General features: G+C 30.5%; 1 protein-coding gene across 1 annotated transcript; it reads left to right on the forward strand.

Moving 5' to 3' along the window:
* Window positions 1–5,330: 5,330 nt before the first annotated feature.
* On the forward strand, window positions 5,331–9,645 carry LOC124943479 (LOB domain-containing protein 30-like). Its single transcript, XM_047483977.1, has 2 exons — window positions 5,331–5,406; window positions 9,350–9,645. The coding sequence occupies exons 1-2, from the start codon at window positions 5,331–5,333 to the stop codon at window positions 9,643–9,645; spliced, it is 372 nt and encodes a 123-aa protein (XP_047339933.1).
* The last annotated feature ends 13,316 nt before the right edge of the window (window positions 9,646–22,961 follow it).

The following is a 22,961-nucleotide window of genomic DNA, read 5'->3' on the forward strand; positions in this document are numbered from 1 at the left end:
CCGTGTTCTTCCCACGTCAGCACCGCCAGGCCTCCCATCTACCTCTCTAAATGTCAGAGGAATTCTTGTCCCTGTTAGCCTCTTAGATATCACAATATTCTTGTTCTTCCCCCGTCTCTTGCGGGTAGAAGATTCTTCAAAATTATCAAATTCATAATTAGATATGTGAATCAATTCAACCAATAACTAATTGTAAACAAGTTACCTGTCGATGATGGGTCGGGAGGGAACCATGCTCCTCCTCGTCATCCTCCTCGTGAGGCTGCTCGTGACCCTCTTCGTCAGCCTCATCGTTATCCCCCATATAAGCAAACGTACTCTCTATAAACTCTTCAGCCTTAGTAGTATCATTATCCTCGTCTGCGGGGGGAGCAGTAGCTATCGGCTCCACAAGAATAGGTGCTTGATCTCTAGAAGATGATTCTCGGAGCTTTAAGTTTTCTGATTGGGCAAGTAAGTTCTGGTATGGCCTAGACAGTTTGCTGTGTGTTTTCCTCATACTCCACCAAGCTTCTTTAATACCTTTAGACATTCTTAATGCATACCATTAATAAATGAGGGAATAATTGAAATAAAGTAGTAATAAGAATGAATATAAAGTAAAAAACATAAATTTACCTAATTAATTAATCTGAACTATATGTTTGTAAACCGCGGTTTTATTTTTGTCACAATCTTCCAACCGGGTCGGGCTGACATATCAGGGGCGTAGAATACTTGTTTTGCTTGACTCGCCAATATAAATGTCTTGACTTTGGGTTTTCAAAATTCGGTTTACATATATATACTTACGAAGCCATATTTATCCACTTTCACTCCTAGTTCCCCCGAGTGTGTATCAAACCACATACACTTGAATAAAACAACTCGTTTGTGAGAAAAATATTGTACTTCGATTATGACATAGTTTCAGACCCGTTGTACCCTTCAACAACCACCCCACTATTTTGAGTGGTCAAACCTTCGTCGTGTTTTTTTTGTACAGAATTTGTATATGTTTACTTTACACCAAACATACATAGACGAGTACATACTTGGACCTTCTCCTAAGATCTTGAGGTCTCTTGATATGTCGTTAAATTCTGCAAATTGAGCGACCTATAGATATACCGGAAATGTAGTCGTTAAAATAAATATAATGGATATATATGGTTTATAATTTACTCACTCTATGCTTGAAATAGGCGGCAATCGTTTCTCCACGGGACTCGTTGTTATTGCAATACTGCATATAATCTCTGCAAATAGGTCGAATATTAAATAGCATACTCTTTAATGCTAATTAATAACAGCAACATAGAATCTTACATGTAAAAAGGTTCTGCTTCAGGGCAATTTTTCAAAATGTATGAATGAACTGTCACTCGATCGATATAATCCAAGTTGTATATTTTCCGTTAGATAGGTCTTCCAACGATGAAAATATTGAAATGCTCGAGATTTCAGTTTGTGCATTTTCTTGCTCTTCTTCCTCCATATACCTAGCACATAAACTAATACTCTCATTTACAAGATAGCTCTCGCTTATAGAGGCTTCGGGTGGTTATTATTCCGCAAATATCTTTTCATTGTACCCATGTAATGTTCAAACAGATACATCCATCGATACTTAATAGGTCCCCCAAGAAAAGCCTCAAATGACAAGTGAACTGGGAGATGCATCATGATGTCGAATATTGACGGTGGAAAAATCATTTCAACTTTGTAAAGTGTCAATGTAATATCTATGTACAATTGTTCAAAGTCCGCTTGAATCAACTCTTTGAAACACAACAACCGAAAGAACCGAGATAAATTTACTAACGTATCATACACATTATCTGGAAATAATCCACAGGTTACTAAAGGAATAAGATATTCCAACAAAATGTGACAATCATGACTTTTTAATCCCAAAATTTTTTTCTCTTCCAAATTCACACAACCCCCGATATTTGAGCAAAAACCATCAGGCAACTTGAGATCTTTCAAGAACTTACAAAGACGTTTTTTATTATCGGATGTCAAAGTGAAAGGCGCTTCTGGATAATGAACCACTCCTTCATCATTTATAGGATGCAACCATGATTTTATGCCTAAGAGTTGTAAGTCTTTACGGACTTTAGGACCATCTTTAGTCTTTTCTTTCACATTCATTATTGTTCCCAACACGCTATCACAAATATTTTTCTCAATATGCATCACATCCAAATTATGTCTCAATAATAGTGATTTCAATCAGGCAAACAGAAGAAAATGCTAAGTTTGTTCCAATTGTATCCCCGCGTTTCATGATATATCTTGGTTTTCTTGCTCAGATCCGTACTAAGAATTATGTCTTATAGGTCTCGTGCTTGCTCGTAACTTTCTTGTCCCGTTAACAATTTAGGGGGCTCTCTATAATCTGTTCGACCATCAAACGACTATTTATCCCTTCTGTATTTGTGCTTTGGTGGAAGGAAGCGTTTATGACCAATGTAACATTGTTTGGAACCATGAACCAATTGAAGAGATACCGTGTCATTGTTACAATAGGGACAAGCGAATTTACCTTTCGTACTCCAGCCTGATAAATTCGCGTAGGCGGGAAAGTAGTTAATGGTCCACAACAACGCCGCTCGCATGTTAAAGTATTTTGAGGTGTGTGCATCAAACGTTCTCACACCAATTTTCCACAATTCAGTCAACTCGTCGATCAATGGCTGGAGAAATATGTCAATTGCATCTCCTAGACTCTTTGGACCCGGAATTAACATAGATAAAATAAAATCGCTAGAATCCATGAAAGTAGTGGGTGACACATTATAAGGAACTAGAATTACTGGCCAAACATTATTGCATCGCTTGATAAACTCAATATTACGTTTCGAGATTCCGACGCAAAATATTTATAATTTTCATCAAACGTTTTCCAAGTTAAGGAATCAGCGGGATGTCTCAACGTATCACTATCAACTCTTCCTTCCTTATGCCATCTCATCATTGGAGCCGTTTTTGAGGACATGTATAGTCTTTACAGTCTTGGTATTAGAGGGAAATATCTCAACACCTTTTTTGGAATGAATTTCCCATTTTGCTTCCCTCGAACTGCCCCACTTGTTTGGTCGACTTTCTATCTTGAAAGACCGCAAACTTTACAAGAATCTTCATTTTTGTCGTCCTACCAAAATAGCATACAGTTGTTCTTACATGCGTTTATCTTGTCATATTTAAGCCCGATATCAGTAATGAATTTTTTACTGTCGTAGTAGAAGTTTGGCAATTGAGCGTCAATCGGTAATATGTAGTCTTTAAGCAGACGCAGCAACATATCGAACGAAGAATTTGTCTATTGACATACATTCTCTATGTGAATTAGTTTCAGTAGTGCTGATGATTTCGTTATTCGAGCACCTTCATACAATGGCCGTTTGCAATCATCAAGCAATTTATAAAATCTATGCGCATCTTCAACTGGTTCATGGTTGTTCGGGACATCATTAACGTTGGAGAACATATCGTCTATAAAATCGTGCATATAACGTTCTTCATTGACCTCAACATTAACTGTATTATTCATCTCCGGTCTCGCATCGTTGAATTCCGGCACGACATCCTCCGACTGATCATCGTCGTCATCATCATCATCGAAGTCATCGGCATCTTCATCGACATCGTCATTAACCACTTGAGTAGTACATCTATTTTCTCCATGACAATACCAGTACTCATAATGAACATTTATTCCATAAATGATGAGGTGAGTCTTCACTTCGTCTATTTCCATAAACGACGTGTTCAAGCATTTCACGCAAGGACATTTCACTGTTTGTCGGGATGTACTCCTAACAGCAAACTCGAGGAATTTTTCAACACCTTCCTCGTAATCTGCATGATCTCGACGTAAGGTCATCCAATTTTTATCGGGTACTTCCATCTTTATAATAAAATGGAAAACAACCATCATTATTATTTACTTAACTTTGTCTAAATTAATTAGGCTTACATTATTCAACATAATCTAACATTATTTTATTCATACAAATTTCAAACCAATTCTATTCCAACATACACAATTCATTCAAACATATAACAATTCTAACCTAAAATCAAATCTAATTCAAACCAAATCTAATCCAACATAATTTCATTCATACACATTTCAATCCAATATAAACTAAAAACCTAAATCAATAATAATCAATTCATTCAATACATTAATCTAACCAATCAATAATAAATCAAATAGTCATCCAAAAACCTAAATTTAACATAAATTAAACTTAAATCTAACATGAAAATTTAACATAATCTAACATTATTTCATTTATACAAATTTCAAACCAATTTTAATCTAACATACACAATTCATTCACACATATAACAATTCTAACCTAAAATCAAATCTAATTCAAACCAAATCTAATCCAACATAATTTCATTCATACACATTTCAATCCAATCTAAACTAAAAACCTAAATCAATAATAATCAATTCATTCAATACATCAATCTAACCAATCAATAATAAATCAAACATTCAACAATAACTAAATTTAACATAAATTAAACTTAAATCTAACATGAAAATTTAACATAAATCAAACATTAAACTATTAATCAAAAAAACAACAATAACTAACTTTGCAGGAAATTAAAGAGAGACGAAGAAGAGCGACGTCGTAGTAGACCGGACAATAATAAACCTATTAATAAAAAATAAACTATACCAAATCAATCCTAATATAACATAAATCTAACATTAATCACCTATTTCAAACTCAAACTAACAAATTCTAAGAATAATATAAACATAATCTAACAATAATATACACATATTCATCAAAATCAAACTTCAATCAAACTTAAATCATACTTAAATCAATGTTAAATCAACCAAAATCAAACCAAAATCAAACCATAAATCATCCCTACATCAAACCAAATTATCTAACTTCAATCTAACATAAATCCAACAATAGTATAGAACATCTAAACCAAATTCAAACATAATTCATAAAAATGTATTTTAAACTTAACATAAACCCTAAATGAAATCCAATCCAATTCAATTCAAACAAATTCAAACCTACAGCAATTTCATTCAATTAAATTCAATTCAAAATAAAACCTAAATGAATTTAATTCAAAATCAAACCTAAATCAATTAAATTCAAAATAAAAAATTAATCAATTCAATTCTTCAATCAAACCTAAATCAATGTAATTCAATTCAAACATAATTCAAACAAAATATAACCTAAATCAAACAACATATAATCCAATTCAAACTAAACTAATCCAAGAAAATTTAAAAAAAAAAACCTTACCTTTACTAGGCAGCGGCGGAGCGGCGGAGCGGCTGGTCGGCGATGGTAGGGGGAGGCTGCAGGTGGAGTCGTCCGGCAGATGGAGGCTGCGGTAGGTTGGTGAGATCCTCGGTGGCAGGTTGATGCAACGGTAGCGAGATCGGCGGCAGGTTGATGGCGGGTCGGGGGTCTTCAATAGGCAGCAGCGTCGGTGCTCTTCAATAGGCGGCGGCGGCGACGGCGTCGGGGTCTCCAATAGTTGGTCGTCGTCAGCGTGGTCGGATCTGGGAGAGAGGTGGCATGGGAGGATCGGCGGGCTTGGGAGAAAAAGAGGGATCGGGGAGAGAGAGGGGATTGGGGAAAGTAGAGGGTTTTTTATTATAAAATGTCATTACCGAAAGTTTATTTGAAAACTTTCGGTTTTGATGGTTATTTCCGAAAGTTAATGGTATAACTTTCGTATTTACCATTTCACAAATTTTTAAATTAATTGGTTTTTAATCTTCTAATGACTTTGAACAACATAAATTTAACACATTTGATAACCTTAAAACATTACACAATCAATATGATCAAACTTTATACATATTCATGTGATCATCAAAGACAAACATTCATATACACTTCTTTATATAATCAAACACAATCTTAATTTTTAAAAAACAACACACACTTGAATATAATAGTTAGGAGTCTAGATTAGAAGGTGAGAAACCAATTATTTTAACAAATTATGAAGTGGTAAAACTGAAAGTTTATTTGAAAACTTTCGGTTTTGATGGGTATTACCGAAAGTTAATAGTATAACTTTCGGAATTACCAATTCACAAATTGTTAAATTAATTGGTTTTTAATCTTCTAATGAATTTGAACAACATTAATTTAACACATTTGATAACCTTAAAACATTACACAATCCATATGATTAAACTTTATACACATTCATATGATCATCAAACACAAACATACATGTACACTTCATTATATAATCAAACACAATCATAAACATTTTAAAATTAAACACAATCTTAATTTTTTAAAAACAACACACACTTGAATATATTAGTTAGGAGTCTAGATTAAAAGGTGAGAAACCAATTATTTTAACAGATTATGAAGTGGTAAAATCGAAAGTTTATTTGAAAACTTTCGGTTTTGATGGGTATTTGCGAAAGTTTTGAATAAACCTCTCGGTCCTGACCTTAAACAGAATGTTTTTTGGAAGGGTAAAAAACCGAAGGTTCATTTAAAAACCTTCGGTTTTTACCCTTACCAATACTTAGAATTTTTTATGTTTTTTTTAAAACAAGGGTCAAAATCGAAGGTTCATTTTAAAACCTTCGGTTTTTACCCTTACCCATACTTAGAATTTTTTCTATTTTTTTAAAATAAGGGTCAAAACCGAAGGTTCATCTGAAAACCTTCAGTTTTCACCTTACCAATACTTAGAATTTTTTCTGTTTTTTTAAAACAAGGGTCAAAATCGAAAGTTCATTTAAAAACCTTTGGTTTTTACCCTTACCCATACTTAGAATTTTTTCCGTTTTTTTAAAACAAGGGTCAAAACCGAAGGTTCATTTGAAAACCTTCGGTTTTCACCCTTACCCATACTTTGATTTTTTTTTTTTTTTAAAACAAGGTTCAAAACCGAAAGTTCATATGAAAACCTTCGATTTTTACCCGTACCCATACTTAGAATTTTTTTCTTCTCTTTTTAAACAAGGGTCAAAATCGAAGGTTTTCAAATGAACCTTCGATTTTCACACTTACCCATACTTAGAATTTTTTTTATTCTTTTTGTAAACAAAGGTCAAAACCGAAGGTTCATTTGAAAACCTTCTGTTTTGACCCTTCTGATTTTTTTAAACAAAGGTCAAAATCGAAGGTTTTCAAATAAACCTTCGATTTTGAACCTATCCAACACTTAGAATTTAGGTCAAAAAACTAAGCTTTTTCAATAAACCAATTACACTATTTTTTTTGGCAATCTAATAAATGAAGGAAAATAATTCATAAACATCATTAATAAACCAAAACTAAAGGATAATAATAATACTTCATAATTATGATAAGCAAAACACACCAAAATATCATCATTCGTACGTAAAAGATAATACATAATTAATCAAACAAATATAATCTAGAAATTAGTAGATGTGGGGGAGGAGGGGTGGTTGATTCTGCCTCTTCAAAAATTCAATTTGCTTTTCGAGATTCTCCAAATTTTGCGCCATTTCAGCCCTGTCCGCTTTAATTTCTGTAAGAAATTGGCCTCTTTCTGCATCCCTCAATCGAATTTCCTCCATTTCCAGCGTCATTTTTCACACCTCTTCCTCACGTGCCTCAGTTTTTGATGCTGCTAGCAAATTCTGGTATGACCGGGACAATTTCTCTGGTGTACGCCGAATACTCATCCATGACTCACCCATCCTATATACATTTCATATATATATATATATATATATATATCAAACACAATAACCAAAATATATCATTCATTTAACAAAATCTAACAAAATCATATATATTTAACAAACTAATCTAAATCTAATCTAAACAATAACAAATCTAAATCAAACTATCAAAAAAATAATCTAAACTAGCATAAATCTAGATAATATAAACTAAATGATAACAAATCTAAATCAAATAATTAACAAAAACAAAAAAACTAAATGATAATCTAAGAAAAAGAGGAGCGTCGGAGGCGGCTGCGCGGGAGAGAGAGAAAGGAGAGAGGCGAATGAAAAAGAGAAGGGTTAGGGTTTGTATTTATAAAGATATTTACCGAAGGTTTTCAATAAACTTTCGGTTTTGACTAATCTCAAAACCGAAGATTTATTGAAAATCCTTCGGTAATAAGAATCACGGGATTTAATTTTTTTTTGTCTTTTTTGGATGAGTCAAAACCGAAGGTTTATAGAATAAACCTTCGCAATTAACAATTTCAGGAAAAGGTAAAAACGAAAGTTCTTCAAATAACCTTCGCAATTAATCATTCTCCAACTTAGAATATTTTTTCAATTTTTTGGGATGAGTTAATTCCGACGGTTTAATGGAAAACCTTCGTATTTAAACATTTCAGGAAAGATAAAACCGAAAGTTTTTGGAATAACCTTCGCAATTAACCAACTCCCAACACTTAGAATTTTTTTCCATTTTTTGGCAATGTCAAAACCAAGAGTTATTTGCATAACTTTCGGTACTAATAATAAAAACCAAAAGTTTTACACACCTATTGGAATTTATTTTCAATAACGAAAGATTTGTTCCTCTCGGGATCAATTAGGAGAGTTTTATAAAACCTTCGATAATTTTTGTCGGTAAAGATTATTTTTTACCAGTAATACTTGTGAAATAATTGTTTGCTTAATAATTTTAAAAAAAATTAATTAGATTATTTATTATCTTATCATCTTCATTTCTTGATAGTAACGTTACAAATGGATGCCTACAATATTAGTTTGATATTATCTTTAGGATAGGATCTTCTGCTCTCAATTGTTCAAAAGAGAAAAAATAATTATTTAAAAAAGATTTTAATTAATGTTTCTCCTTCAGGTAAAAGAAGGAACATGGAATAATTAATTGGGAGCAAGCAGCCCAAATGTTATCTTTTAACATTTATATGTTTATTTGACTTAACTTCTTTATTAATATTATAATATTTTGATTTTATTTGATTATTTAATCTTATAAACGTTATTTTCAATATATTATTAGTTTAAAAAAACTTTTCTACAAAAGAACATTTCAATAATAAAAGTTAACATTACTTGACAAAATAAATATATTATATTAGATTATGGTAATATAAAAAAGTGATTATATTAGATTATGGTAATATAATAATTCAAATTGAAATCTTCCTCCATTAATATAGCTTCTCTCTTATATATATATATATACAAACATGATATTATTTTTATTTAAACATTAACAAAACATTATATGAATATATTTTATGTACTACTATCTTGTCCCTCATCTTAATTCATTTTATTGGAAAATTTAATTTTAACAAGTAATAATTTTAGTAGAAATTCTTATTAATTAGTATGCTTTTGATTTGATTATATAAGTCATAACTCTTCAATCTGAGCTTTCGACCTTGCAAGCCCATGTAGCCAGTCAGCCGCCACCTCAGCCACAACCGCCGTCTTCTTTGTCCATGTCGGACTTCCCTTTTGCTGGCGCTGCCACCTATGACATGTCACGTCTTCTCATCATCAGAATTCATGGGCAGCCAATCAGCAGCAGTTCCATGATCAGAACCCTTTCGCCGGGCGGTGGGGAAGAGTTTGCTGGGGAGTTACTAATGAGGAATCAACGTGGAAGGAAAAGTTCTGCCCCCAAGCATGCCACCTACACTAATTGAATCACTTTTTATTTTTAATAATATATGTGACATTTAGCAAATAATTATTATCATGACTATGTAGTTTATTTTCTTTTCCTTACTTTATTAAGCAAATTCAATACTTTATTTATTTATGTTTCTAAATTTTAAAATTTCATATATTTGGATTGTTCATGCTATTGTTATGAATCCATATTAACAGTCAAAACTTTTATACCATCTGAATTGAAAAATATATGATATATGTAGGGTATAATATATGATTTATTCAAATAATTCAAAATGTATAATTTAATGGTAGGACTGCAAATGAGTCAAGCTATTCGTGAGCCACTCGCGAGCCGCTCGGTCAAAGCTCGGCTTAAGCTTGACTTTGACCGAGCTTGAGCCGGCTTGTTTAAAATTCGAGTGGAGCTCATATAATGTTTGCTCGATGGTTTGTAGAGCTTTTTCGAGCTTAAGTATATACTATATATTTTTTTATTTATTTAATATTAAAACTCAAATAATATATTTTCCCTCTCTTTCTCTTCAAAACTCATATGAAGGCCCACAATCCATAAGTAAAACCCTAATTTCTAACATATCTACGACTTTTCATCTAACCTAATATTCTTCATCTAATCGCATCTTCTTTCATTCTCATCTAACCTAATTTTCTTCATCTAATCGCCTCTTCTTTCATTCTTCCTTCATTTTCTCTTCCATCTTCATCATTTCTAATCGCCTCTTCTTTCATTCTCCCTTCATTTTATCTTCCATCTTCACCATTTCTTTCATTTTCTCTTCCATATTCACCGTTCTTTCATTCTTAATCTTTTTTTCATTTATTCTTCACAATTTCTTTAGCTCTTAATCTCTTATTCTTTAGTCTTCACATATTTTTCACTCCTCATCTATTCATTTATTTTCTTTTTTTTCGTCTTCACATCGATCTCAGAAGAGGCTTACATGTAATTAAAATTATTTTCACTTTTATGATAACTATTATTTTTGCTTTTTATTTAACTTTGATTTTTTTTACCCTTAAGGAAATCCAACAACTAAGAAAGAAAAAAAAACTATTTTATTGGTGAACTCAATAATAAGGTAAGTCTTTGTTCATCTTTTTTCATGTATTAAAAGAAATTTATGTTTATAAGTTTAATAAATTATATATAATAAAAGTATATTATATATAATATTGAAAGAGATAAAAAAGGATTAATATATTATATATAATAAAAAAAATATTAAAATATAATAATTAGTTTAGTATAAAAAGAAATAAAAATGGTTAATATTTTATTTATAATAAAAGTGTATTAGTTCGAGTTCGAGTTCGAATCGAGTTCGAGCTCGAGTTTGAGCTTGAAAATTAAATTTTTGTTCAAGCTTTCGAATTGAGTCGAGTTTGTTGGTAATATAGTCGAGTCGAACTCGAGCTCAAATTTATAAGCTCGTTCGAGCTCGAGTTCGAGTTGAGCTAATAAATACTTAATCGAGTCGAGCTCGAACTTCAGCAAGTTGGAGCTCGACTCGGCAACAACCCTATTTAATGATTAATCAATTCTTATGATTAATGTATATTTTTTCAAATTTACCAACTTGATTTTGTACGATTTTTTAATAAAATGATTTGTTTGAAATTAGTATTATATTAGTGTTTTTTTACTTAATTTTGTTTAATTAATATTTTAAAATTACTTTAAAACATTTTAAATATGAATTATTAGATTTATGAAATAAGATATTTAGATAATTATGAAATACATCCAATATATAGGATAAGGAGTTGGATTTTAAAATTTTAAATTAGTTATAAGAGCACCATTAAGTTGACTTTTGAGAACCCAACAATAATTGGTCTACGGGACACTCATTCTTAGAAAACCCCAAATTCTAGGCCCAAAATAAAATAAAGTCCAGAAATCATTTTTATTCTGTGTTTCGTCTTTTTCTATGGACCTTAATCCATTTAATAACATATAATAATTATTTATAAGTATTTAGTCTATATAACTTAGACTACATGAGATTTCTTCTCTTTTTCACTATTATTATCAACTAGCATGTAGTCGAGCATTTACACGAGTAATATATAAAAAATCGTAAAAATAATTACGGTAAAAATGTGATATCATTTTTAATTTTATTTTTAATTGTATTAAATTTATGAGTGGGTCAATCCACATTCCGACCCAAATATTCATTTATTCTCACATATATATCTAAATTAATCATATCTCACGACTCGACAATCTAAATACTTTAAAAATTAAACAATATATATATAGCTAGTTACAAAGTTAGACTTATATTGTTAAAATTTTCGCGTTTATCAAATTTGATATTAAATTAAAAATATATAATCTTATTAGTCTAATTGGTTAAATGATTGTATTTATTTTGTTATGTTGCAAGTTAAAATATACATATAACATATTTAATTTATGTTAATTTAATTTTTAAACATTAGTGTAGGCTTTAAGTCCATCCTAAAATTTGATTTTTTTTTTATATATATAACCTTTTGAGAATTCTTTAATATATATAGGTTTGAGTGAGATTACAGTTGTGATTTGAGGGGAGAGGGAGTGATTGATAATATTAGAGTTGGCTTATTTTTTATTTTATTTGAGATTTTTGATAAAATATTTATTTGATTTAGTTTTTACATTCATTAAAATTTTAAAATTAATTAATTATTTTATCCATTAAATAAATGAGAGAGAAAATTTAGAGATTATATTAAATAATATTTTATTATTTCATAAATAAAATAAATGATAAGATAAATAAAATGAAATATAATAAAATATTAAGTTTTTGATAAAATTATAAAATAACTAATATGAAATAGCTTTAGATGTATTCATTATTATTATTTACCTAAGAGTTTGTTTGATTATGATTATTTGAATATATTATTTTTAGGATTTATTTGATATGATTATAAGTATTTTTATAAATTGTTGATATTTTTTATCTCTCAAATTATGTTTATTTATTTTATGTACAATAATAGTTTATAATAAATAATTAATTTATTAAAATAATTAACATAGATGTATCAAGTTACAAACATATTCCATTTTAAAAATAATAAAAGTAATATTATTTTTGTGTGATAATTTTAAAATCACATTAGTGTAAATATTATTATTTTTTCTTAGTCTTACGAAATAATTAAATTTTCTTAAGCCCACCCTAACAATAATTTCTGGGTCCGTCCATATATATATATATATATATATATATATATATATATATTCAAATTAACCATAAATTTCAACCCGGTAATTCGACACTTTTAAAATTAAGCATCATATAGTCAAGTTTACTATTTGATTTTTCATCTCATTTTACAATATTCGAGAAAATAGAAAATTATGTTACTAGAACTATCGAGCTTACTAAACACATTTTCAAGGAAGAAACGAACATGTTGGGTGTTACAAATTCTATGACCATTTAAAATATATATATAATTTAAGTTGGATATTTTTAGAATCCATTGAATAAATTATAATTTTTAATTAGTAAATATAATTTTTTTGTACAGCTTCTCTTTCCGTTAACTTCATATGTGATTACTTTTTTTTAAACATCATTCTATCTATTTTTTTCTTTAAAAATAAATTTTGGTAGCAATATGAGAAGATTATGAAACACAACCTTACACCTTTTTATTTTTATTTATAAAAGATGATAGGATTGGCTTTATCAATAGAGACAGGGGTCTAGCTAAAGATGAAGGCTTATGAAAAACGGTTTGAAAGAAATCCTGTTAGGGATTTAATTCGCTTTCTATTCTACGCAAACTCTTGTAAACACTTGAAACAGATTCAAGGCGGATTTGTTTATTTGGGTTTGAAGCACAAGATGAAATATGAGAAGATGACAGAAATGAAAGAACACAGTAGTTTGTTTATGGATATTCGGAGAAACACTCATACGTCACCCCTTCTTCCAACCACCGGAAGGATTCACTATCAAATGATTCGAATAAAATACAGTTTCCACACACTTATCTCATTATTGAATAGAACACTTTCTGTTCAATTACAAGATGAAGAATATCACTCAGCTAAAGGTGTTTTGATTCTAGATCTCTCTTGATTCACACACAGTACAATCAGAAAGCAGCTTCACAATATGAATATTCAAATGCTTGAAAATATCAGATGATCGAGATTGGAAAATTCGTTAGGCTAACAGTTCTTCTAGTTAAGGCAGATTGTCCGTTGTCCTTAAGATTTGTGAAATACTGAGCAAGAGCTAACGGTCGAATCTTTTAGAATGATACGTGGCACTCTTCCATTGGGAAGCCTCCATTGTACACAGCAGGTTCTGAGCACAAGTATCGTGGCCGTACACCACTAGTAGTGCGCCGAATATTCCATCAGGGATGTACCTGCAAAATAAGTAATATGAGGAAAATTCTCTTACGTGGCATTCGTTGGTTGGATGCATATAGCTGCTGTACTGATCTTCACTAGAAAGTGGAGCAGGAGTAGGGTACAACTATAGCACGTGGGTAGGTGAATGTTAGTTTCAAGCATACTGCTTAATCTGAGCATTAGACGTATTTCAGTTCGACGGATTATGAAAATCAGTGTAATGAAATCAAACATCCTTTTTAAATAACGCAGTCTATTAGACCGCTTGGTCTAATAGAATTAGACTTACGTCTAATTACAATAACCATTAGACTGCACGTCTAACTCCACTGAGTTAGACTGCACGTCAAATTCTGGTTCTACCTCAGACTAATCTGAAGGAGTTAGATTCACGTCTAACTTTCACTTAATTAGACTACACGTCTAATTATCCAATAAACATTAGACTACACGTCTAACTCCACTGAATTAGACTGCACGTCTAATTCTGGTTCTACCTCAGACTTGTCTGAAGGAGTTAGACTTACGTCTAACTTTCATTTAATTAGACTACCCATCTAATCTTTCATTAACCATTAGACTGCACGTCTAACTCCAATGAGTTAGACTGCACATCTAATTCTGGTTCTACCTCAGACTTGTCTGAAGGAGTTAGACTTACGTCTAACTTTCACTTTCTATTAGACTGCACGTCTAACTACACTAAGTTAGACTGCACGTCTAATTCCGTACATATTAGATTATTCGTCTAATTGCAAATATATTAGACTACACGTCTAACTCCCCTGAGTTAGACTGTACGTCTAGTTCCGAATATATTAGTGTTAGGATCTAGGTAGCCGCTGGAGGACCGGGGGTTGGACCGGTTAGCGGTTTTCACTCGAAGGGTGGTGGTTAATCCGGTCAGAGATTAACACCGGGGTTTCAATACTACACAACCTGTCACAAACCCTTGAACTAGGTTCAACCTGTCTGAAGGAGTTAGACTTACGTCTAACTTTCATTTAATTAGACTACCCATCTAATCTTTCATTAACCATTAGACTGCACGTCTAACTCCAATGAGTTAGACTGCACATCTAATTCTGGTTCTACCTCAGACTTGTCTGAAGGAGTTAGACTTACGTCTAACTTTCACTTTCTATTAGACTGCACGTCTAACTACACTAAGTTAGACTGCACGTCTAATTCCGTACATATTAGATTATTCGTCTAATTGCAAATATATTAGACTACACGTCTAACTCCCCTGAGTTAGACTGTACGTCTAGTTCCGAATATATTAGTGTTAGGATCTAGGTAGCCGCTGGAGGACCGGGGGTTGGACCGGTTAGCGGTTTTCACTCGAAGGGTGGTGGTTAATCCGGTCAGAGATTAACACCGGGGTTTCAATACTACACAACCTGTCACAAACCCTTGAACTAGGTTCAAGCGCGGAAGAGGTTTGCTTTCAGATTGAAGCGGCACACTTGTATGATAGGCAGAATCGGTATTGTATAATGGAGCTTTGAGATTTGATGGGTCGACTTCGGTAATCTGGAAATTCGGCTTGGATAGAGTTAAGTCGTTTATAGCGGTACGGATCGGTTAGATAATGAAACCGGCAGACAGTAAATAATAAGATAGATTTTATGGATGTTCGGAGATAAAACTCCTACGGTCACCCCTTCCTCTCGAAACCGCGAGAAGGATATTCACTAAGGAATACAAGTACAATCCGATCGAGACTTATTTCCTGCTCGATAACACTCTTACAATTTACACCTAAATTGTAAAACACACTTTAACTTTAGCACTTGGGCTTTCTTAGAACAACACAGTCTTATCACTTGTAGAATAAATGCTCTTAGAGTTTCTCACTTGTCCCACTGTGTCGCTTGTCCCGTCTTTACTCTTCTTCAACTGCCCCTTTTATATGTGAAATATGCCAACGGTCATATTTCACTGCCTTGAATCTGATTGACTGAGCATAGATGCAGTGATTCAGTGGACAGACAGACCTGCCGTGTGTAAGACAGACCTGCCGGGTTTGTCTTTTACTTGATGTAGGCACTGTCTGTTGGACAGTTGTCTGTACTTGGAAGATCTCCTTTTTGACTTATCCCGAAGTGGAAAGATCCGGCAGGACTGTCTTCTGCAGCCTGCAGTCATTCCTCGGACTAGTATGGATATGGAAGTGTTCAGTCTGTTCCTTTGGTATCATTCTTAGCAGATACCCGAATTGTCTTCTTGTACTGGTCGGCCACTTGACTTAACCTGATCGCTTCCGGTATGGGTGATATAACCGGACTTCTTCCGGTTATTCCTTTGCCTTGTGGCTGATCGGCTGTTTGATGATTCCGGTTTTAAGCTTTGGCCGATCCTTTCTTTGTGCGGTCACGTTCCAAGTATTCTTGGTCGGTTTAGTAGTTTGACCGGTTAGTTTTCTTATTCGGTCCTTTTGTTCATCTGGTCCGGTTCGTTGTTCCTGCATGGAAGGTTTATTTAAGTTAGGTTTATTTGAACCGGTCTAATTTTATCTAACAATTAGACTATCCGTCTAATTACAAGTATATTAGACTATACGTCTAACTCCGTGTATTCATTAGACTTACGTCTAATTCTATACATTCAATAGACTACACGTCTAACTCCGTTGAGTTAGACTGTACGTCTAATTCTATGCATTCATTAGACTACAAGTTTAACTCCGTGTATTCATTAGACTTACGTCTAATTCTATACATTCATTAGACTACACGTCTAACTCCGTTGAGTTAGACTGTATGTCTAATTCTATGCATTCATTAGACTACACGTCTAACTTCGTTGAGTTAGACTGTACGTCTAATTTTATGCATTCATTAGACTACACGTCTAACTCTGATGAGTTAGACTGTACGTCAAATTCTATGCATCTAATGCCAAAATCGGTCTAATGACTCTCATTAGAGCCAAGTCTTATGAAGTATGATTTCGATACACCTGAATAATGACTCATAAGTCATTTCATCATCAAAATCTCAGTGGTTAAATTATTTCAACATTTAGTCAAAATAATTTGACCCAACAAAAGATTTATTTCATTTTATTATAAAAAAATGTACAATTATGAGTCAATATTATGTAAACATAATTAACAAATTTCAAGCAAGCATTCATTCGATTTTATAAAAAAACATTATAAAGCAAAATTATATATTTTTTCAAACTCATAGATGATTGTATATATTTTGTAACAATATTCATAACAACTTGTTTTCTACTTTTTTTTTTCAATTCTTAAAAGAAATTTGATAGTAATTTTGACTAAGTGAGTTTCAAAGCGGCAAGATACAAGTGGGTGGTGCATGGATCGAGAGTAAAAATAATTGAGTTTTTTGTTAGTGAGGTTCTTTTGCGTGTATGATCTTTAGTTTAATCTTCGTGACGAGAGTTGTGATCCAAGTTTTCTATTTCATCTCTAGAGGAAGCTTAAGGGTTGATCGATGTTTTTTGTTTAGATATTTTTATTTTTTCTTTATTTTCGTGAAAATTGAATTTTTTAAACTTGTTTAGAATTAAATTATTAAAATAATTTTTATTTTAATTTTATAAAACTAAATAAAAGATATTATAATATTTTGTAATTAATAAATTAACTAATGGTTGAAATATAGATGATGTGATAATATTTTTATAAAAAAATTCTAAAATATTACAAATAATTAATATTTAATTACAGCCATTAAACTCTATTTTCTTTTTCTATCACTCCACTCTACAATAAAAAGAACTTTATCAACCCTCACCAATCTAACAAAAACTCATATATAAGTTCAATTAATATTCATCCTAAGAGTTTACACAAAAAATCTCTAACTTCTCAAGGAAAAAAATAAACAATGAGCATCAAGGTCAATTCTCGCGCCAGAATCAGGGCATGCGGAGCCTGCAAATTCTTGCGGAAGAAATGCCTCGAGGACTGCATATTTGCACCTTACTTTAATTCCGGTGAAGGAACCGTCAATTTTGCGGTTGTTCATAAGATTTTCGGAGCGAGCAACGTTACAAAGCTTTTAACCAATGTCCCAATACTCAAACGACCCGACACCGTTTTTACTTTAAACTACGAGGCTCATGCTCGTCTACGAGATCCTATTTATGGTTGCATGTCTGAGATGCGCGATCTCCAAAATCAGGTATTTATGTATTTAGATATCGACCTTAACATGGTTTAACATGAATTAATTAATCATGTCAATTAGAAACAAATTAGAACAATAATTAGTTCAAATCTTCTATAAAAGTAAATTATGGTGTAATTATATGGTGATATATTTATATTTGGTCTAATGAAATAATTGATTTTTTTAATAATTTTGTAAAATCTAATTTTAATTATTTAAGTTCTTATCATTGTTATACCATTATGAGAAATGTCTAGGATAATGGTTTGCTATCTTTAACGTTATATATTTCTTTGACGTATCTTTTTGCTAATATTATAATATTTTGATTTTATTTGATTATTTTATTTTATTGATGTCACTTTCATAAATATATTATTAACTAAAGAAAAACTTTTCACAAAAAACTATTTGAAATATTAAAATTCACAAAATAAAAATATATATTATTTTAGCTTATAATATAAATTTTAAGTGAAGTCATCTTCTTCTAAAATATATTTTATTTTAATTTTAGAAATTATGGTTTATTTTTTGAAATAAACTAAATATTATAGTTATTTGTACATTAACACAATTTTATATGGATATATTTTATGTACTATTATTTTGTCACTTCTCTTAATTCATTTTTTTTTTAAATTTAATTTAAACAAGCAATGATATTAGTTTTTAATTTTTTAATACATTTTTGTGGACATGAATTTTATATGTAGGTGATCAATCTACAATCGGAGATTTCGTGCTTGCAAGTCCATGTAGCCAGGCAGCCACCACCTCAGCAACAACCGCCATCTTCTATGTCCATGTCGGACTTCCCTTTTGCTGACGCTGGCATCTATGACATGTCAGTACCTCTCTATGAGTTTGATCCAAATATTAGATCATCTCATCAGCAGGCCAATTCATGGGCAGCAAATATGCAGCAATTCAATGATCATAACACTTTCGCAGCTCCGGTACTGGGCGGAGGGATTGGGGAAGAGTTTGCTAGGGAATTATTGCTGAGGTATCAAAGATCTGCCCCAAGCATGCAACCATGGCCCTAATTAATAATTACTTTTTATAATCCCTTAACTATTAACTATATAGGGTAATTTGGCAAATATTTATTACTGTCCTTGAATGGTAATTTTTTTTCTTTTCCGGATTTTCAGTACTTTCTTCATTTAATAAACAAACTCTGTAATTTATTTATTTATCTAAGTTTAAAATTTTTATATGTTTTCATCATTTACCTGTCATTCTACATTTGAGTTTTGAAAATTTGTATCTATTTGTTTCGATGTTTTGTTCGTTTTCCTTCTTATATTGTTTTATAGGAATACTCATTCATTGGGAATATGAGTTATAAATTAAAATTTAGTGGTTTAAAAAGTTGTACGTATATTTTGAAGCAATAACCTTCCTTTGGCATTGACAGATATTATTATTTTTTTATTTAAAAATTTAACTTTATAAAAGTAAAATAAAATAAAAGATATAATTATAATTTTTTAATTAATAAATTAACTAATGGTTTAAATATAGATGATTTTATTATATTTTTTTTAAAAAAAACTCCCCAAAAAAATTATAAATAATTAATGTTTACTACAACATTAATTTTAATTTTTTTCCTATTACTCCATTTTACAAAAATAAAAACTCTACCAATCCTCATCAATCTAAAAAAACACACTTATAAATTCAATTATTGTTATCCTAAGTTTCCAAAAAAAACTCTCATCTCAAAGAAAAAAATCAATAATGAGCATCAATGTCAATTCTTGTGACAGAATCATTAGCCGGCCTTAAAAAATAATAATGAGCATCAAGGCCAATTCATTGCAAAACAGATGACTGGATGACTTCATATTCACACCTTACTTCGATTCCGATCAAGTAATAGTCAATTTTGCGTCCGTTCACAAGATTTTCGAAGCGAACACTATTTATGAGCTTCTAGCTAATATCCTGATCTAAAAACGAATTGATACCATTTTCACTTTATGCTTGAAGGCTCATGTTTGTCTTTGAGATCCTATATTTGGTTGCACTCCAAAATGGTATGTATATAATTTATCATAAATTAATTAATCCCTAAAACTATAAACAAATCAAAACCATAATTATGTCAAATCTTCTAAAAATATATTTTGGTGTAATTACATTGGGTGTCCCAAGTATTTGAGGAACTATTCAAAAAAAAAATTTGTGGTCACAAAATTAAAATATATTAATACTAATCATAATTTTAACAAAATGTAAAATAATATATAACTAAGATATCTACTTATAAAAAATTCATAATATATATTAAAATATTAATATAATTGTGATAAAAATATATTAATTGATTTATAATATATATTTATTAATTAAATGTTTTTGATAAATTTAAAAAATTTAGAGTCTTTATAAGTGGGGCTATGTAATGCCTTACCCTTTGTAATGCCTGATTACATCATGATATTATTTATATGTATGTTTGGTGTAGAAAAAAAATGGTTTTGAAATTTGTATGAATTCGTGTTGGTTTGGTTTATTTTTGTGAAATAATTGTTTTGTTTGTTTAAATTATTAGTTATCTTCATTTTAATGTATTATATAAATGTCTATATAAATGTCTATATTATCTTTATCCTAGTATGTTTCTTTGACTTAATTTTTAGTTAATATAATAATATTTTGATTTTATTAATTCTTTTATCTACGATGAGATAATCATATTATTAATTAAAGGATTTTTTAAAAAATAATTTTAAAAAAATCACATTAAGAAAAAATAAAAAATATTATATTAGATTATGGTAATATTAGAATACAAAAAGTAAAGTCATCTGACTTTAAGATAGCTTCTCTCTTATATATTTTATTTTTAAAATAAACTAACACAATATTTATATTATTCAACATTAATAAACCCCTTTTTACCATTCATATATTTATACTATTATATATAAACAAGAAACTATATTAGTAGAAATTCTTGTAAAAAAGTATGGTTTTGATTTGATTTAAACTTTTACTACATTTTTGTGGACATAATTTTTTTGGCGTGGTCACCCATGACACGTCGCTTCTTGGAGTTTGATTGATCATATGTGGCATTTATCCGAAAAATTATTACCAAGATCATGACTATGCTAATTTGTTTTTTTTTCTATTTTGTTTATTGAATAAAGTTGTTAAGAAAATTCAATACTTATATGAAAACACATTTGAATAAAGTTGTTTATCTAAGTTTGAAATTTTCATTTATTTTGAATGTATTGTGCCATTGTACCTATAGTGTCACTCCAATAAAATTAATACTATAATTGAATTATTGGTAACACAGGTGGAAAGAAATTAAAAAAATAGTTAGGGTTTTGAAAAGTAATATCGACATGTTTAGAAGTTTTGTGTCTTCTTCTTGCAATGGTAGCTAGTTCTGATAATTTCCTTTAAATTCTAATTTATTGGTAATATGAGCCCACTTTTGAATGATCAAGTACTTTTTCTGAATTATGTCTTTAGTACACAATGAGTTTAAAGGTGAACCTTTGAATTAATTTGAACAATAAAACTTTTATATAGACCATTATAAATTGAAAAAAAAAACATTTAATCTATGTTAGAGGTATGATATAAGATATGTATTCAAATAATTAAATAAATATGATTTATATTCGAAATATATTAATTAATCTTATGATTAATATATGTTTTTACAAATTTATCAACTTAATTCTTACGTTTATTGTTTAATAAAAATATTAGTTTGAAATTGGTATTGTATTTGTGTTATTTGATTTGATTTTGTTTAATTATTTTTTTTTTTTAAAGTTAGCTTAAAACATATTATAATATGAATTATTAGATATATGGAATTATGGGCCAATCTATTTAGGTTTAAAATAAGATAAATTCTCAACGATCATGCCTATTCTTTTTTTTCCTCAGGAGGTATGCACCCGAACGGTGATTGCACCATGTCTACCTGCACCTAATGGAGCCAATATCTAGAAAATGACAATGATTAATAATTTGAAAAGCAGATCTCCCAAATTTATTACTCTCAGTTCTACTATCTTTCTCAAGTTATATAGATGGTCATTAAAATTTTACACATATAGCTAGGGTGAATAGTATTTGGTGGAAGTTTTTGAAATTGTTTCTCAAAGAACGTCTCTATCAAATGCATCCATATATAAAAGAGAGTCTCCATGGATAAGAGATAGGATTAAAAGACACATATGTGTTTATCCAGTATTGTGTAGTTAAATAGAAAGATATGTTGACATATCATTCCAAAATAATTCAATACCTCTATATTGGTCGGTCAACCAGAGATCAATGTGACAGTGATGTATAAATCCTAAGTTATGACTCAAAAATTTGAAAATAATGACAAATGTACGAATTTCTAGAATACTAATTGATCTGGTTTATGTACTCAAACAAGACGTTTTAACAAATAGATTTTTAAAAAAGTCCTCAAATCATAATAGTTTCTTAACAAGATACTCATTGAGGAACTTGTGGCTAATTAGGATCATCCATCAGAACCCTTTGTGAAGAGTTAGAATTTTGTGAGGAAGTAGTAGACATAAGATGAGAGTTTGAAAAGAAAGAAATTGTGGATGAGATTGAAAGTAAGTCATGTCTTAAGATAGGAATATCCACCATACTTGAATCACATTATAGTCAATTTTCTCAACTCGGATGATGTTGACGTTCGTTTTCTGCGGCTAATAAATCTCATAGTTTTGTATCGACGAACCAACATCGATCTTAATTATTTCTTCTACGAAGGCCTAATTTGATTTTGAAACTCTTT

This window comes from Impatiens glandulifera, chromosome 6 (assembly GCF_907164915.1).
Source record: "Impatiens glandulifera chromosome 6, dImpGla2.1, whole genome shotgun sequence".
Taxonomy (NCBI): Eukaryota; Viridiplantae; Streptophyta; class Magnoliopsida; order Ericales; family Balsaminaceae; genus Impatiens; species Impatiens glandulifera.

What these genes read in the sequence shown, in the direction of transcription:
- LOC124943479 (XM_047483977.1), top strand. Translation starts at nt 5,331, where the DNA reads ATGGTAGGGGGAGGCTGCAGGTGGAGTCGTCCGGCAGATGGAGGCTGC. An exon ending in GGTGAGATCCTCGGTGGCAG is followed by an intron (nt 5,407 to 9,349) that starts GTTGATGCAACG and finishes TGATTATATAAG; the next exon opens with TCATAACTCTTCAATCTGAG.